This window comes from Aulonocara stuartgranti, assembly GCF_965226115.1.
Source record: "Aulonocara stuartgranti genome assembly, chromosome: 15".
NCBI classification, from domain to species: Eukaryota; Metazoa; Chordata; class Actinopteri; order Cichliformes; family Cichlidae; genus Aulonocara; species Aulonocara stuartgranti.
The window spans coordinates 17,905,260-17,918,235 of record NC_138951.1 but is presented as its reverse complement, the minus strand read 5'-3'; the positions used below and the strand labels follow the sequence as shown (position 1 = coordinate 17,918,235).

Sequence of the window (12,976 nt, the reverse complement as noted above, 5' to 3'; positions counted from 1 at the left end):
ACACAAAACCATGTCTCCTAGTGATTATAAGAATTGCATGTTAAGATGCTTAAGGTCTTGGCTTTAGCTATGGCAATATTTTGGAAAGAATTATTTGTTGAATGCTTTTACAGATATTATCAGAAGCTGCGTTTTGTTCCTTTGGGTTTAAAGGCTCAATCTCTGTCCACTCATTCATCCCTTCGTCTTCCTGCAGAGTTTCCAGAAGGAGATCACCCTGAACACTGAGCGCATTGATGGACTGATTGTGTTTGGAGAGGGCCTGATCCAGAAGAGCTCACCGCAGGATGCGGCGAAGATAGAGGAGGAGCTGGAGGAGCTGCACTCCTACTGCCAGGAAGTTTTCAGGAGACTGGTCCGCTTCCATCAGCGCCTCAGCCAACCCCCTGTAAGCCTAGGCGCACACATTTTTCAGATTCCAGTCTAATTCAAGCAGATATAACAAAATGTCTAACATATTATAAATAAAAAAATATCCCTTATCATTTTATAGATTTTCCTTTGTATGACTTTTATACATGCATGCAGTTTTTTGTTCCATGTTTTTAAACCTATTTTAAATATCCAGCAGAATATTTTCCAGATATGTTCGTAGTTTTTGGCACCGATCCATACGCACGTGTTTATTGCTTGATTCTATGCAATTTTTTCAAATTATGCATAACATGTGAGAGGCAGTTCTAAAACTAACAAGGACTTGGTGTGTGTTACCAGTGTAAGGACAGGTATGTATCATTCACACTTGGCTTGGTTTCTCTGTCCTAGATCACAGAAGAACCAGAGATCCCCTCTACCACCTTTTCCCTGGAATCAAGCTTGGAGCTGATTGGCCGACCGTGGCTTGGGCGTAGCTTTGGAAGCCTTCCAGCCACACCCACTCTCCTGCTGTCCTCACCCCTGGTGCGTTCAGGGCGGGAGACACCGGATTCACTGGCTTTGGAGTGGGACCACACCGTAGACGTAGGAGGGTCATCATCACATGAGGATGATGAGGAAGAGGAAGAGAACGAGGAAGAGGGAGCTTACTTCAGTGCGCTGTCAGGTATCTTTAAAGTCTGCCTCCAAGGGTGTCAAACATAAGGCCCGGGGGGCAGAACTGGCCCACCACAGGCTCCAATATTGGCCACTGGGAGGCAGCTGCTCTGATCACAGATAAAGACAACCCCATTTATACCAAAGCACCAAAATAAATAAGTAGTAGATAAATAACAGTGTTACAGTGTTATTTCTAACAATTTAACCCCAAAGAGTCGTGCTGACAGACATCCTGGGTCAGCCCAGACCTGTAAAATAAAAGTTAAAAAGGGAGTTAATAAGAGGTACAAAACATACAACTAACAAGTAACTCCTGCTGTCATTCTGCATAATCACAAAGAGCCAAATCAAGTTCTAGAGACTGAGAGCAACTCAGCATTTAACTTGCATCGTTTTTGTGATGAGTCACTGTGTGAAACTTGCTTGACTAACTGCCAATGAAGACAAAGACGAAAGCCCAGCGCACATTTTTTAAAAACAGGGAAAATCTGCAGATGTCCTGAATAAATTAGAGAGGATAAACATGTACATTTCTGCCTTGACAGTTCAAACTCGGTAGTTTAGGCTGTGAGTTAAAAATCAGTAATCAGTATTATTATAAAAATGTCAGGTTGCTGAGATGTAAAGTTTTCTTTGTTTGGTTGTTTAGTTTTCACACCAGCTGAAAATGAATGTTATTCACTACCAAAAAACAACTGACTCATAAACCACAGCTCAGTCATAAGCATGGAGACAAACGATCCACAGCATCATCCATCGGAGCCCTAAAAAGCAGACCAATGTTCAATGTTGCAAAAAAGGAGGCAAGCAGACAAAGAAAGAAATCCAAAAGACCAAAAGACTTGGACAAGTTTGAGCCTTTTCCTCTCATTTTTCAGTTTTTAGTTTGGATTCTGGAAGAAAGGATGTCTTGTTTTAAAGAGATTTCTAGTCTGACCCCTCTCTCCTCGCAGAGGTGGAGTTGACTGAGACCCTGGAGGAATTTATCGAAGCCTCAGAGGCCCCGCTCGCCTCGTCACTGGGTAGGCTCAAGAGCATCTTCAGCACTCACCGCTCTGCTCTTCATGCCGAAATATTTCCAGAGAATAGCTTCCTGCTGCTCATGTATCACTTGGCATCCAAATGCTTGTTGTGCTGTCTCTTCCACTTGGATACTTTACTGGTTTAAGGAAAAAACACCTCGAGTGTCCTTTTCTTGTATATTTGTAATATAAATGCCCAAAGTCTCTACACTTCAAAGTCCTGGTCTGCTTATGATTGATTTATTTGAGGTCTTAATATTTTTTGCACTTTTAATGGGTTTATTTTTTTCTTCAGGAGATTTTTTATCATTATCTGAATTTATGTCTTCCCTTTTTCTCTTTTACATCTTACTTTCAGCGGTCCAAACTTTGTTGTGTTAATTTCAGCCTCTTTCATTTCATCCTTTCATCCTCTTCCAACATCCTCTTTTATCTTTGTCTTTTTTTTATATTGCAATTCTCCAACACACTCACATTTGCCCACCTCACTGTCCTCCACTAGTTTCTAGAACTTTACAGTGCATGTAACACTAGGAGGTAGGAAAATGTTGTGCTGTGTCATCCATAACATTATTGTTATTTATCAATTTCCTTTGATAAATAACAATTCCTACCAGTCTATGCAGGTGTTTTCTAGTTGTGGCCTTGCCTACTTGGCTCTTTGTGCTGTAATCCCTCTTTTTACCGCTCAAACATGTGAAATAAGCACTGAGTAAACACCACCATGCAGATCTTTGATTTGTTGTTTGCAGGGTTATTTGTTTGTTTTTGCTCGAGTTACGTTCCAGATGTACTTAATTTAGTAGATCTGAATACATCTGATTCACTGTAGTTGAACCTCGAATGTTTGCTTGATCACACCAGACACATCAGCTAAAGAGACAGTAGTAAATGCCAGATGCAGATCTTACAGTGAATCAATCCAAAAACTCCCACAAAGGAAAGTTAAGACCAAATGGTTTCTTAGCAGAAAGCTGGTGTCCTGCAGTTAAAAGGAGACCTAATGCTTATTTCCAACTCCCTTTTTTTTATTCTGCAGTTCCATTAAAATAGCATGTTTCCACTTTTTTTATTCCAAAGAGAAGTCTGAGAAAGACCTGAGCATTTTTGTGTGTGCATATTTGCAAATGAGCATCTAAAACTGTGAACATCCAACACTGAAAAATATGTCAAAATAGGTAAAAGATAATAAAAAATATTATAATAATATTGAGAATACAGTATATCTAAATGTAACATTACTGGAAAATACTGACAAAGACTCATTTTTTATTATTTTTGCATCTCAGCATCAAGCAGGTCGGTGGCTGTACAAGACTCTCCGAGATGGCAGGCACTGGGAGACAGAGAAACTGAGTCTGATACAGAGGGACACACTGAGGCCACACCCACTCTGACCAGTACCCCTCTAAAGCCGGGATATGTACGCTTCAAAAACTTCTCTCTAGTAGTTAAACTAATAATAGCTCACTCTTGGGAATGCATTTGAGACAAAATATGCAGACCGTGTGCTCCTCCAGATGTAATAACTTAAAGTGTGTTTGTTTTGTTTCCAGCTGAGTCTCATGTCTGAGTGCAGCAGGAGCATAGAGAGCATCAACAGAGTGTCGCTGATCCTGGATGACGTGGAGCAGCCGGAGGAGTTCGGTCTCATGGGACTAAGTGCCTCAGACAAACAGTCAGGTGAGCCTCAAAGATGCTGAACGCTTTGCAAAAATCAGCAACATCAGGTAAACTATAAACTGTATGTAAATGATGGATATAGTAGGCCATAGTAACCGTGACATCACACTGTTTTCAAAAGCAGGTTTGCGTTTTTGTTTTTTGTTTTTTAAATAATATTATTAGCACTCTTTGATGGCTGAGGGCTCATTCTGGGCTGTGCTAACTACATATTGTTGTACCATCCCGGAGGAGTTAAGCTACCTGTGTAACCTGTGTAGGGTCCAGGTATCACTTCATGTTACCAGTAGTGCAAAACTAGTGAAAAAACAGTCAGAAAAGTTGAGGAAGGAAAAATGTCAGTGGCTTCCAGCTGTAAAACCACTCCTGTTTTTGAAGGTTGCCTCATTGTTGCCCCTTCAGTGCAACTGAGGGTAATTTCATTAACACCGAAGCAGCGGAAACTGATCAGTATCACAGAAGTTTAATTGACTTGATACTATTTTCTCATTAAAAAGGGTTACTCAAATTTTTTTGAGCAGTGTGTTTACTACCATTTCTTAAGTGAGTCAGCAGTATCTTGTGGTCTCATTTCTTGTCGCTTCAATACTTGCCGTGTATTTTTCTGCTTCTAGTCACTTGAAGTTGCCAAATATCACTAAATGCTCTGTGGTGTCGAGTCATCACTTCATTGTCAATCACTTTCTGTGTAGACGCAGCATCAGTAAGCAATTGGACTAGAGCCACGCCCTGTATTGTATGCTGCTTCTTCTGCTATTTTATCCAGAGGTGTCCATAATTTATAAATAAGCTTGGTACTGTCTTCAGTAAGACCAAAATAGTGACATCATAAACCAAACACAGAAGCATTAGCGCATAAATCAAGTGAGCAGAAGGTTCATTTTCTCACGGAATACTATTGCTTCATTTTGAAACTGAATAGGTTGCCCCCTACTGGCTATTAGAAATAGTACTTCTTTTGCACTTCCACATCAGCTTTCCTTTTCAGCTACATCAATCTTTTTTATAAAGTCTCTAACTTGAAGAAATGCTTGAAAGTAGTTTAAAAAAAGAGGGAGGGGTTGGACAAGAGTCACTGAGTGGTGTTTAGTGCTTTAATATCAGTGCACGAACATTAGCTTAGACTGCAGAGCTTTGGCAGGAAACAATTATAAACATTGCAGCAGTTTAGCCAGTGAAAGCATTTTAAACCCAGACGTGCATCCAGAAAAAAGCAATGCAAGTTTGGTCTCTGTTTCCTCTGTTAACTGGCCCCTTTGCTGCTGTTTATTTCTGTGAGCTTGAGCATCTTCAGCATATGTTTACATTCAAAGATGTTCGTGTACTCTTAGGTGTGATTGAACGCTGGGAGTTGCTCAAGGCACGGTCCAGATGCAGTGAGCGTGACAGCTCTGAGGAGCCTCAGCAGCTCAGGTGTGATCTCGACAACATTACTTCCTGGTTAAAAAATGTGATCCCGGAGCTGGACCGCCTTCAGGAGCCTGACCCAGCAGCCTGTATTGAGGAGATGGAGGCCAGAGCTAAAGAACTAAAGGTAAGATTTAATACTAAACATAAAAAAGAGGAATTTGTTTTGATCATTAAAAAAAGCAAAAATAAAAAAATGGATGATTGCTTTTTTTTTTTTTTTTCGCAGGAGATGCAGAAAGTGTTTACTCACTACAAGTCTATCATGCTGTCAGTCAACCTGCGAAGTGAGGAAGCTCCAGAAGCACAGGAGAGACTGACGAGTATGAACAGAGACTGGAGCAGAGCGTGTACTGGCCTCCAGCAGTGGGACCTCAGCCTGAGGAAGAAGCTCATGCAGTGCCAGGTAAGAGGAAATACCACAACAGACTATTAAAAAAAACTCGAGACTTGTTTTAAGACTTGAAAAATATTTTATTCACATCTTAAAACCTTTCTAAACTTAAGGATAACAGCAGTATTAACACTTTGATGAATGTTCACTGTTCAAACAAGCTTTCACAAGTAACTGATTTTTGTGAAGTTGCAGAATCTTTGACAAGTGACAAGAAAAAAGTGACAAAACTATTTTCAACTTGAATTTTATTGATAACATTATTATTTCCCAATTTTAATAAATAATACTTAATTAAGATTAAGTATTATCTTAATTAAGTATTAAGTGTTATTATGAATTATGCAGTGATAATTGTGTAATGACTTTCATGCAAATGCTGGTGCAAATAAAGTCACTGGCCACTTCATTAGTTACAGCTTGTTAGCACTGGGTTGGACCCTCTTTTGCCTCCAGAACCGCCCTGATTCATCATGACATAAATTCATCAAGGTGCTGGAAACATTCCTCAGAGGTTTTGCTCCATATTGACATGATGGCTTCACACATTTGCTGTAGATTTGTCGGCTTCACATCCCAAAGGTGCTCTCTTAGATTGAAATCTGGTGACTGTGGAGGTCAGTTTTGTACAGTTAACTCATTGACATGTTCACAAAAGCAGACTGAGATAATCTGAGCTTTGTGGCATGCTGGGTTATTGCTGAAAGCATAAATAAGTGAACATGGTCAGCAACAAGACTGAGGTTTCAAGACTCAAGAAACCAGCCTGTCTGGCACCGACAACCATGCAACATCACCATTCTTCCCCTTTCTGATGCCCTCTTTGAAATTTAGCAGGTTGTCTTGCTGCCATGTGATTGGCTCATTAGATTCTTGCGTTAATAATAAGTTGTACCTAATATAGTGGCTGGTGAGGTCTTGGTGAAGTTGGTGCATGTAAAGCATACAGTGTGCAAAGTATTAACCTCCTAGGACCTGGTGTCCACATATGTGGACATCACATTTTGGGTTGTTTAGACCAAAATACTCAATTTTGCTCTACAAGGGCCTGATATCCACTTACGAGGACATTATACTGCTACTGTTCTATCTACTGCTCTTATTTTTCTTAAAAACAAAAATGAGGTAAACAAAAATCTGGTAATTCTTTGTTTTTACATTCATCGGGCCCCAATCAGCCCAAGTATCAAAGAGAAATTAAAAATGCATGCCATGGAAGAGTTCGGGTCTTAGGAGGTTAAAGAGGAAAACTATTTTTGAAAAGCAGATGGCAAAAATGTTTTTTTCCTACCATAATTTGGAAGGGAAAAAAATCTAGTTGATGTAAGTAGAAACACTTAGACCCCCGGAGAGCAGTCATTTTGGTTTTCTACCTTAGACCCCCGCGGAGTCATCATTTTGCGTTTCTACCTTTAAAAGCCGGAGAGCAGTCAGTCAAATGCTGGAGTCATTCATATGTATATTAGGTCGTTACCTCGGAATTCTGGAGGGAGGGGAGTGGTGGTGAGTGATTGAGGGGGTGGGGGAGTGGAGTGTTTCAGTTTGCCATCTTAGGGAGAAATCAACACATGTCCTTTGTATGTCCTTTGTTGCTGACATTTATTGATGAAAACAGTACAAAAAACCAACCATTTGTACACATATTTACAAATAATGATAAAAAGTGAGTGAGTACATTTCAACATTTTCAGCAATCACTCACAATCCTGGCACTGCCACGGTATCTGTTGTCTGCATTTACCACATGTGTACCTGTAGCAGTGAACACATCGCACAGTGGCCTGATTTTTTTTGCATCTGTGTTTGACCTGACACGTGGCCCTTTTTCCAGGGCTCGGTGTGGAGTGGCATACCTGAGTGGTGAATTCATTGCGATCTGTCTGTCTAGTGGATTGAGGAATTTCCCTGCGAATCTTGTTGACTGTGCCGAGGATGGTGGTTTTCCGTCCAAGAAGTTTTTGCGCAAGTGAAAGCGATGTGAAGAAATTGTCCGTGGTAACATTTCTGCCCTTGTCTAGGAATGGTTCCATCAGCCTCATTACTACATTTTCAGAAAGTCTCTCCCCAGTGGGACGATTGGGGTCCTTGCCAAGATATGGGAAGACATTGCAAATGTACTTGGATTTTAGGTCGCAGGCCACCCAAAACTTGATCCCAAACTTGTCCGGTTTACTTGCAATATACTGCAGGAAACAGCACCGAGTCTTTGATGGGAAAAGCTGTTCATCAACGGTGATATGTAGACCAGGGTTGTAGCACGTGATGCAGTTGGTGACAAATGATCCCCACACACTGGAAATTGCAGCGAACTTATCAGTCTTTGCTCGATCACAGCGGGTGGACTTGTCATCAAAGCGTAGGTGTTGCATGATGTCTTGGAAGCGGTTTCGTGCCATAGTTCCAATTATCTGTGGGTTTCCCAGGTTTGCTGACCAGCAGTCATTTACCGATGGAACCCTGTAAACCCCCCGCAAGATGACAATTGCAATAAATGCCATTAGTTCAGGGAGGTCCATGAACCAATGAACATGCTCCGTTTGCTGTGCATGTTGAATAGTCCATTCTTGAATGCTATGAAGCATGTCAAGAGTGATGAAACACAGGAAGCTCTGAAGGCGACTCGAGATACTTCTCCTGGCCTTAGCCGTTGGCTCTCCATCTGCAGCGTATGCTTCTATTGGGGTGAAAGGTAGTGTAAATGACTGCTGGTCAGCAAACCTGGGAAACCCACAGATAATTGGAACTACAGGGAGTGCAGAATTATTAGGCAAGTTGTATTTCTGAGGAATAATTTTATTATTGAACAACAACCATGTTCTCAATGAACCCAAAAAACTCATTAATATCAAAGCTGAATGTTTTTGGAAGCAGTTTTTAGTTTGTTTTTAGTTTTAGCTATTTTAGGGGGATATCTGTGTGTGCAGGTGACTATTACTGTGCATAATTATTAGACAACTTAACAAAAACAAATATATACCCATTTCAATTATTTATTTTTACCAGTGACACCAATATAACATCTCCACATTCACAAATATACATTTCTGACATTCAAAAACAAATCAGCGACCAATATAGCCACCTTTCTTTGCAAGGACACTCAAAAGCCTGCCATCCATGGATTCTGTCAGTGTTTTGATCTGTTCACCATCAACATTGCGTGCAGCAGCAACCACAGCCTCCCAGACACTGTTCAAAGAGGTGTACTGTTTTCCCTCCTTGTAAATCTCACATTTGATGATGGACCACAGGTTTTCAATGGGGTTCAGATCAGGTGAACAAGGCGGCCATGTCATTAGTTTTTCTTCTTTTATACCCTTTCTTGCCAGCCACGCTGTGGAGTACTTGGACGCGTGTGATGGAGCATTGTCCTGCATGAAAATCATGTTTTTCTTGAAGGATGCAGACTTCTTCCAGCTCTGAAATATGGCCAAACTGGTGGCAAGTGGCATCTTGGCAGCTGCACGCTTGACTTTTCTCAGTTCATGGGCAGTTATTTTGCGCCTTGGTTTTTCCACACGCTTCTTGCGACCCTGTTGACTATTTTGAATGAAACGCTTGATTGTTCGATGATCACGCTTCAGAAGCTTTGCAATTTTGAGACTGCTGCATCCCTCTGCATCCCCTTCTCATTACAGAGATGCACATCACCTAATATGCTTAGTTGGTAGTAGGCTTTCGAGCCTATACAGCTTGGAGTAAGACAACATGCATGAAGAGGATGATGTGGACAAAATACTCATTTGCCTAATAATTCTGCACTCCCTGTATGGCACGAAACCGCTTCCAAGACATCACGCAACACCTACGCTTTGATGACAAGTCCACCCGCTGTGATCGAGCAAAGACTGACAAGTTCGCTGCAATTTCCAGTGTGTGGGGATCATTTGTCACCAACTGCATCACGTGCTACAACCCTGGTCTACATATCACCGTTGATGAACAGCTTTTCCCATCAAAGACTCGGTGCTGTTTCCTGCAGTATATTGCAAGTAAACCGGACAAGTTTGGGATCAAGTTTTGGGTGGCCTGCGACCTAAAATCCAAGTACATTTGCAATGTCTTCCCATATCTTGGCAAGGACCCCAATCGTCCCACTGGGGAGAGACTTTCTGAAAATGTAGTAATGAGGCTGATGGAACCATTCCTAGACAAGGGCAGAAATGTTACCACGGACAATTTCTTCACATCGCTTTCACTTGCGCAAAAACTTCTTGGACGGAAAACCACCATCCTCGGCACAGTCAACAAGATTCGCAGGGAAATTCCTCAATCCACTAGACAGACAGATCGCAATGAATTCACCACTCAGGTATGCCACTCCACACCGAGCCCTGGAAAAAGGGCCACGTGTCAGGTCAAACACAGATGCAAAAAAAATCAGGCCACTGTGCGATGTGTTCACTGCTACAGGTACACATGTGGTAAATGCAGACGACAGATACCGTGGCAGTGCCAGGATTGTGAGTGATTGCTGAAAATGTTGAAATGTACTCACTCACTTTTTATCATTATTTGTAAATATGTGTACAAATGGTTGGTTTTTTGTACTGTTTTCATCAATAAATGTCAGCAACAAAGGACATACAAAGGACATGTGTTGATTTCTCCCTAAGATGGCAAACTGAAACACTCCACTCCCCCACCCCCTCAATCACTCACCACCACTCCCCTCCCTCCAGAATTCCTAGGTAACGACCTAATATACATATGAATGACTAGCCAATTTAGCTTCCACTTCCAGCATTTGACTGCTCTCCGGCTTTTAAAGGTAGAACGGTAGAAGCCTGGAAATCCCAGTGTTAAAATGTCAAAAATGACATGAGCTGAGGTTTCAGCTGAACTGCTTCACTGTAACAAATGACCTTTAACTTTTTCCCATACAGGACTTTCATGAAAGCCTCCACTCTTTGCTGCTGTGGCTCGCTCACGCAGAGAGCAGACGCTACGCAGTGGACATCGGCCACCCAGACACGACTCTCACAGCGCTGCAACAGCACAGCAACACCCTCACTGTAAGCAGAGAGGCATGTTTGGTTACCCAACAAATTGAAAAAAAGTACTGTCCTCACAGATCTGCTGCTGACACTGTGTTTACACTGAGCATGTGAAGTCAAAAAGTTTTATCCAGTCATTTATTCAGCTTGATGCTAGAAATAGTTACTATTTTTGTTGGTTGTGGTCTGCAGGCTCTGCAAAAGGAGCTGCAGGACAGGCAGGCTCATCAGGCCTCCCTTCAGACTCTGTGGTCTCAGCTCCAGCCTGAAGACGGCACAGAGGAGAGCAACGAGGCCCGGGAGAAACTCCACGTGACGGGGAGCAAGCTGAAGCTGCTCCTGAAGCAGGTGGACGGCGACCTCAGCAACCTGCGGCAACGTCTGGTAAAAGCTCAAAATATTTTCTTTCTGCACATCCAAGAGCTGTCATGAATGTTTTTTTTACAGCATATTAACGTAGACGATTTATTTACCTCAGGACTGTGAATCTGCTACAGCCGCCCAGTGTCAAAGTGTTTCTCAGGAGGCTGGAAATTCAAAGAAAGGCTCCTCCACTCAAAGGTAAGTAGCAGCGCAGATAACGTTGTTTGTATTTCATGTCTTCTTGCACTAAATATGATGTGTTTTGCAGAGAGAAGCGGGAATCGTCTCCCCCTCGATCCTTCTTCTACCGGGCCCTGCGTGCCGCCTTCCCTCTTCAGCTCCTGCTGCTGCTCCTCCTGCTCCTGCCCTGCCTGATTCCAATGTCGGAAAGTGACTCCAGCTGCACCCTTACCAATAACTTCGCCCGGTCCTTCTACCCCATGTTGCATTACACCAACGGCCCACCGCCCACTTGATTGTAATATTCATGCGATAATAGAAACTTTCTAAAGGAAACGGATGAACGTATGTCACCATGCTGTCATGTTCAGTTTCCCGAAGACTGAAAACTGTAAAGATTTGCCAGCAGCTCTTTTGTCTTTCCATCAAGAAAAAACTCACCATGCCAAAAAAAACCCCCCCAGGTTTTAACATCATTCAGGAAATCAATCACTTTTGCCACTCGAAGACCACCGACCATCCTCCAACACAAGGATTATCATCAGATGAGGGACGAGTCACCGAATCTATTTCTAGTGAGGTACAGTAATTATCCTATTAATTAGGTAAGAACACGTAAATCACAGCATTAAAAAAAAGAAAAGCTACGTATTATGAATAATGATTCATTCGACAGATGACGAAGCCACAGTGGATTTTCAAACTCAGTCTGAAAAGTGAAGCAAGTGCACAAGTGCCTTAAACCTGAATCGTTTCTAATGGTGGCAAAAAAAAGTCAGGTTATATAGAAGTGCATGAGAAAACGACCCTACGTCTTATTGAGTGGCGATCTCAGTAAACACTTTTCTGATGAGTTTCATTTGTTTTCATTTTGTTTTCACTTTTTTAATAGAACATGATGCTCATTGTGTACAGAAAGGCCCAACTAAAGTACAGATTAGGGCAGTGTCACTGACAAGTGGCTACCATATGACGATTCATCATCCTCCACTTCAAAACACCAAGAAAAAGTAAGCAATAGGGTGGCTACAGCCATCATTTACATACAGTTTGATTTTTCACCGACTAAACTGTTTTTTTTGTTTATTTTTTAATCCAGCCAGACACTGAACTCTTGTGTTTTTAAGATTTGCATGTTTATATTTCATTTACTTCATGAACTCTTCACATTTCATTTAATGTTTTCCTGCCTGCTCGACTGAACTCTGCAGAACAGCGCTGATTAAATTTGAATGTATTTGATAAAAAGCCAGCTGAAAGTCTTTTTTAAAAAAAAAAGAAAAAACACATTCTTGTATACCGAGTTTTTTAGATGTGATTTTGTCTTGACTAGATTGTGAGTGGACATTTCCACGCCTCCTTGCACTGTTGAAACACTGTAGATTCAGCATGATGTTTATGTACATAAAGCAATAATATAATGCTTATTTATAACTTGAAAGGTGGATTTATAATCATTTTTTTGTTCCTCTAGTAAATGTTGACTGATTTAAACAAACTGGCTTATCCTTTATTTTATTTTTTTGAGGTATCCATGCTACCAAACAGGGGAAATGCCAAACCTTGGCTAGAAACACTACAGAAAAACTACACAAGTTTTTTTTTTTTTTTTTTTATAAGAGCATCTTGTCTGTCAGCTTTTTGCAATCTAAATCAGAACCTGAATGCACCTTTGTGCCAAACATATTTGCTTTTCTAAAAATCTCTATAGACTCTATAGGCTCCTCTTGTTTGTGTTCCCAGTGCATGTGTGCTATGGCAGTGCCAAGCTAACAAGCAGAAAGAGTACAGGAAAAGGAGAAAATGGATAATAAGATAAGAATAGAGTGGACAGAGCACAAGTGGAAGAACACAACAGTGTCTTCAACTACCAAAGCTGTAAGAAAAACCAAATG

The 12,976-nt window shown here is 41.3% G+C and overlaps 1 protein-coding gene across 1 annotated transcript in view; it reads left to right on the top strand.

Annotated features, from left to right (window-relative positions):
- Positions 1 to 12,579, top strand: part of syne2a (spectrin repeat containing, nuclear envelope 2a) — a 91,482-nt gene extending 78,903 nt beyond the window's left edge. The window contains exons 105-115 of the mRNA XM_082504967.1: positions 197 to 388; positions 766 to 1,042; positions 1,989 to 2,057; positions 3,347 to 3,480; positions 3,614 to 3,740; positions 5,072 to 5,274; positions 5,377 to 5,553; positions 10,428 to 10,556; positions 10,731 to 10,922; positions 11,017 to 11,099; positions 11,170 to 12,579. Of these exons, the coding sequence (XP_082361093.1) occupies positions 197 to 388; positions 766 to 1,042; positions 1,989 to 2,057; positions 3,347 to 3,480; positions 3,614 to 3,740; positions 5,072 to 5,274; positions 5,377 to 5,553; positions 10,428 to 10,556; positions 10,731 to 10,922; positions 11,017 to 11,099; positions 11,170 to 11,377 (1,791 nt within the window). The 3' untranslated portion in view covers positions 11,378 to 12,579. The remainder of the gene's footprint in view (positions 1 to 196; positions 389 to 765; positions 1,043 to 1,988; positions 2,058 to 3,346; positions 3,481 to 3,613; positions 3,741 to 5,071; positions 5,275 to 5,376; positions 5,554 to 10,427; positions 10,557 to 10,730; positions 10,923 to 11,016; positions 11,100 to 11,169) is intronic.
- Positions 12,580 to 12,976: the final 397 nt, after the last annotated feature.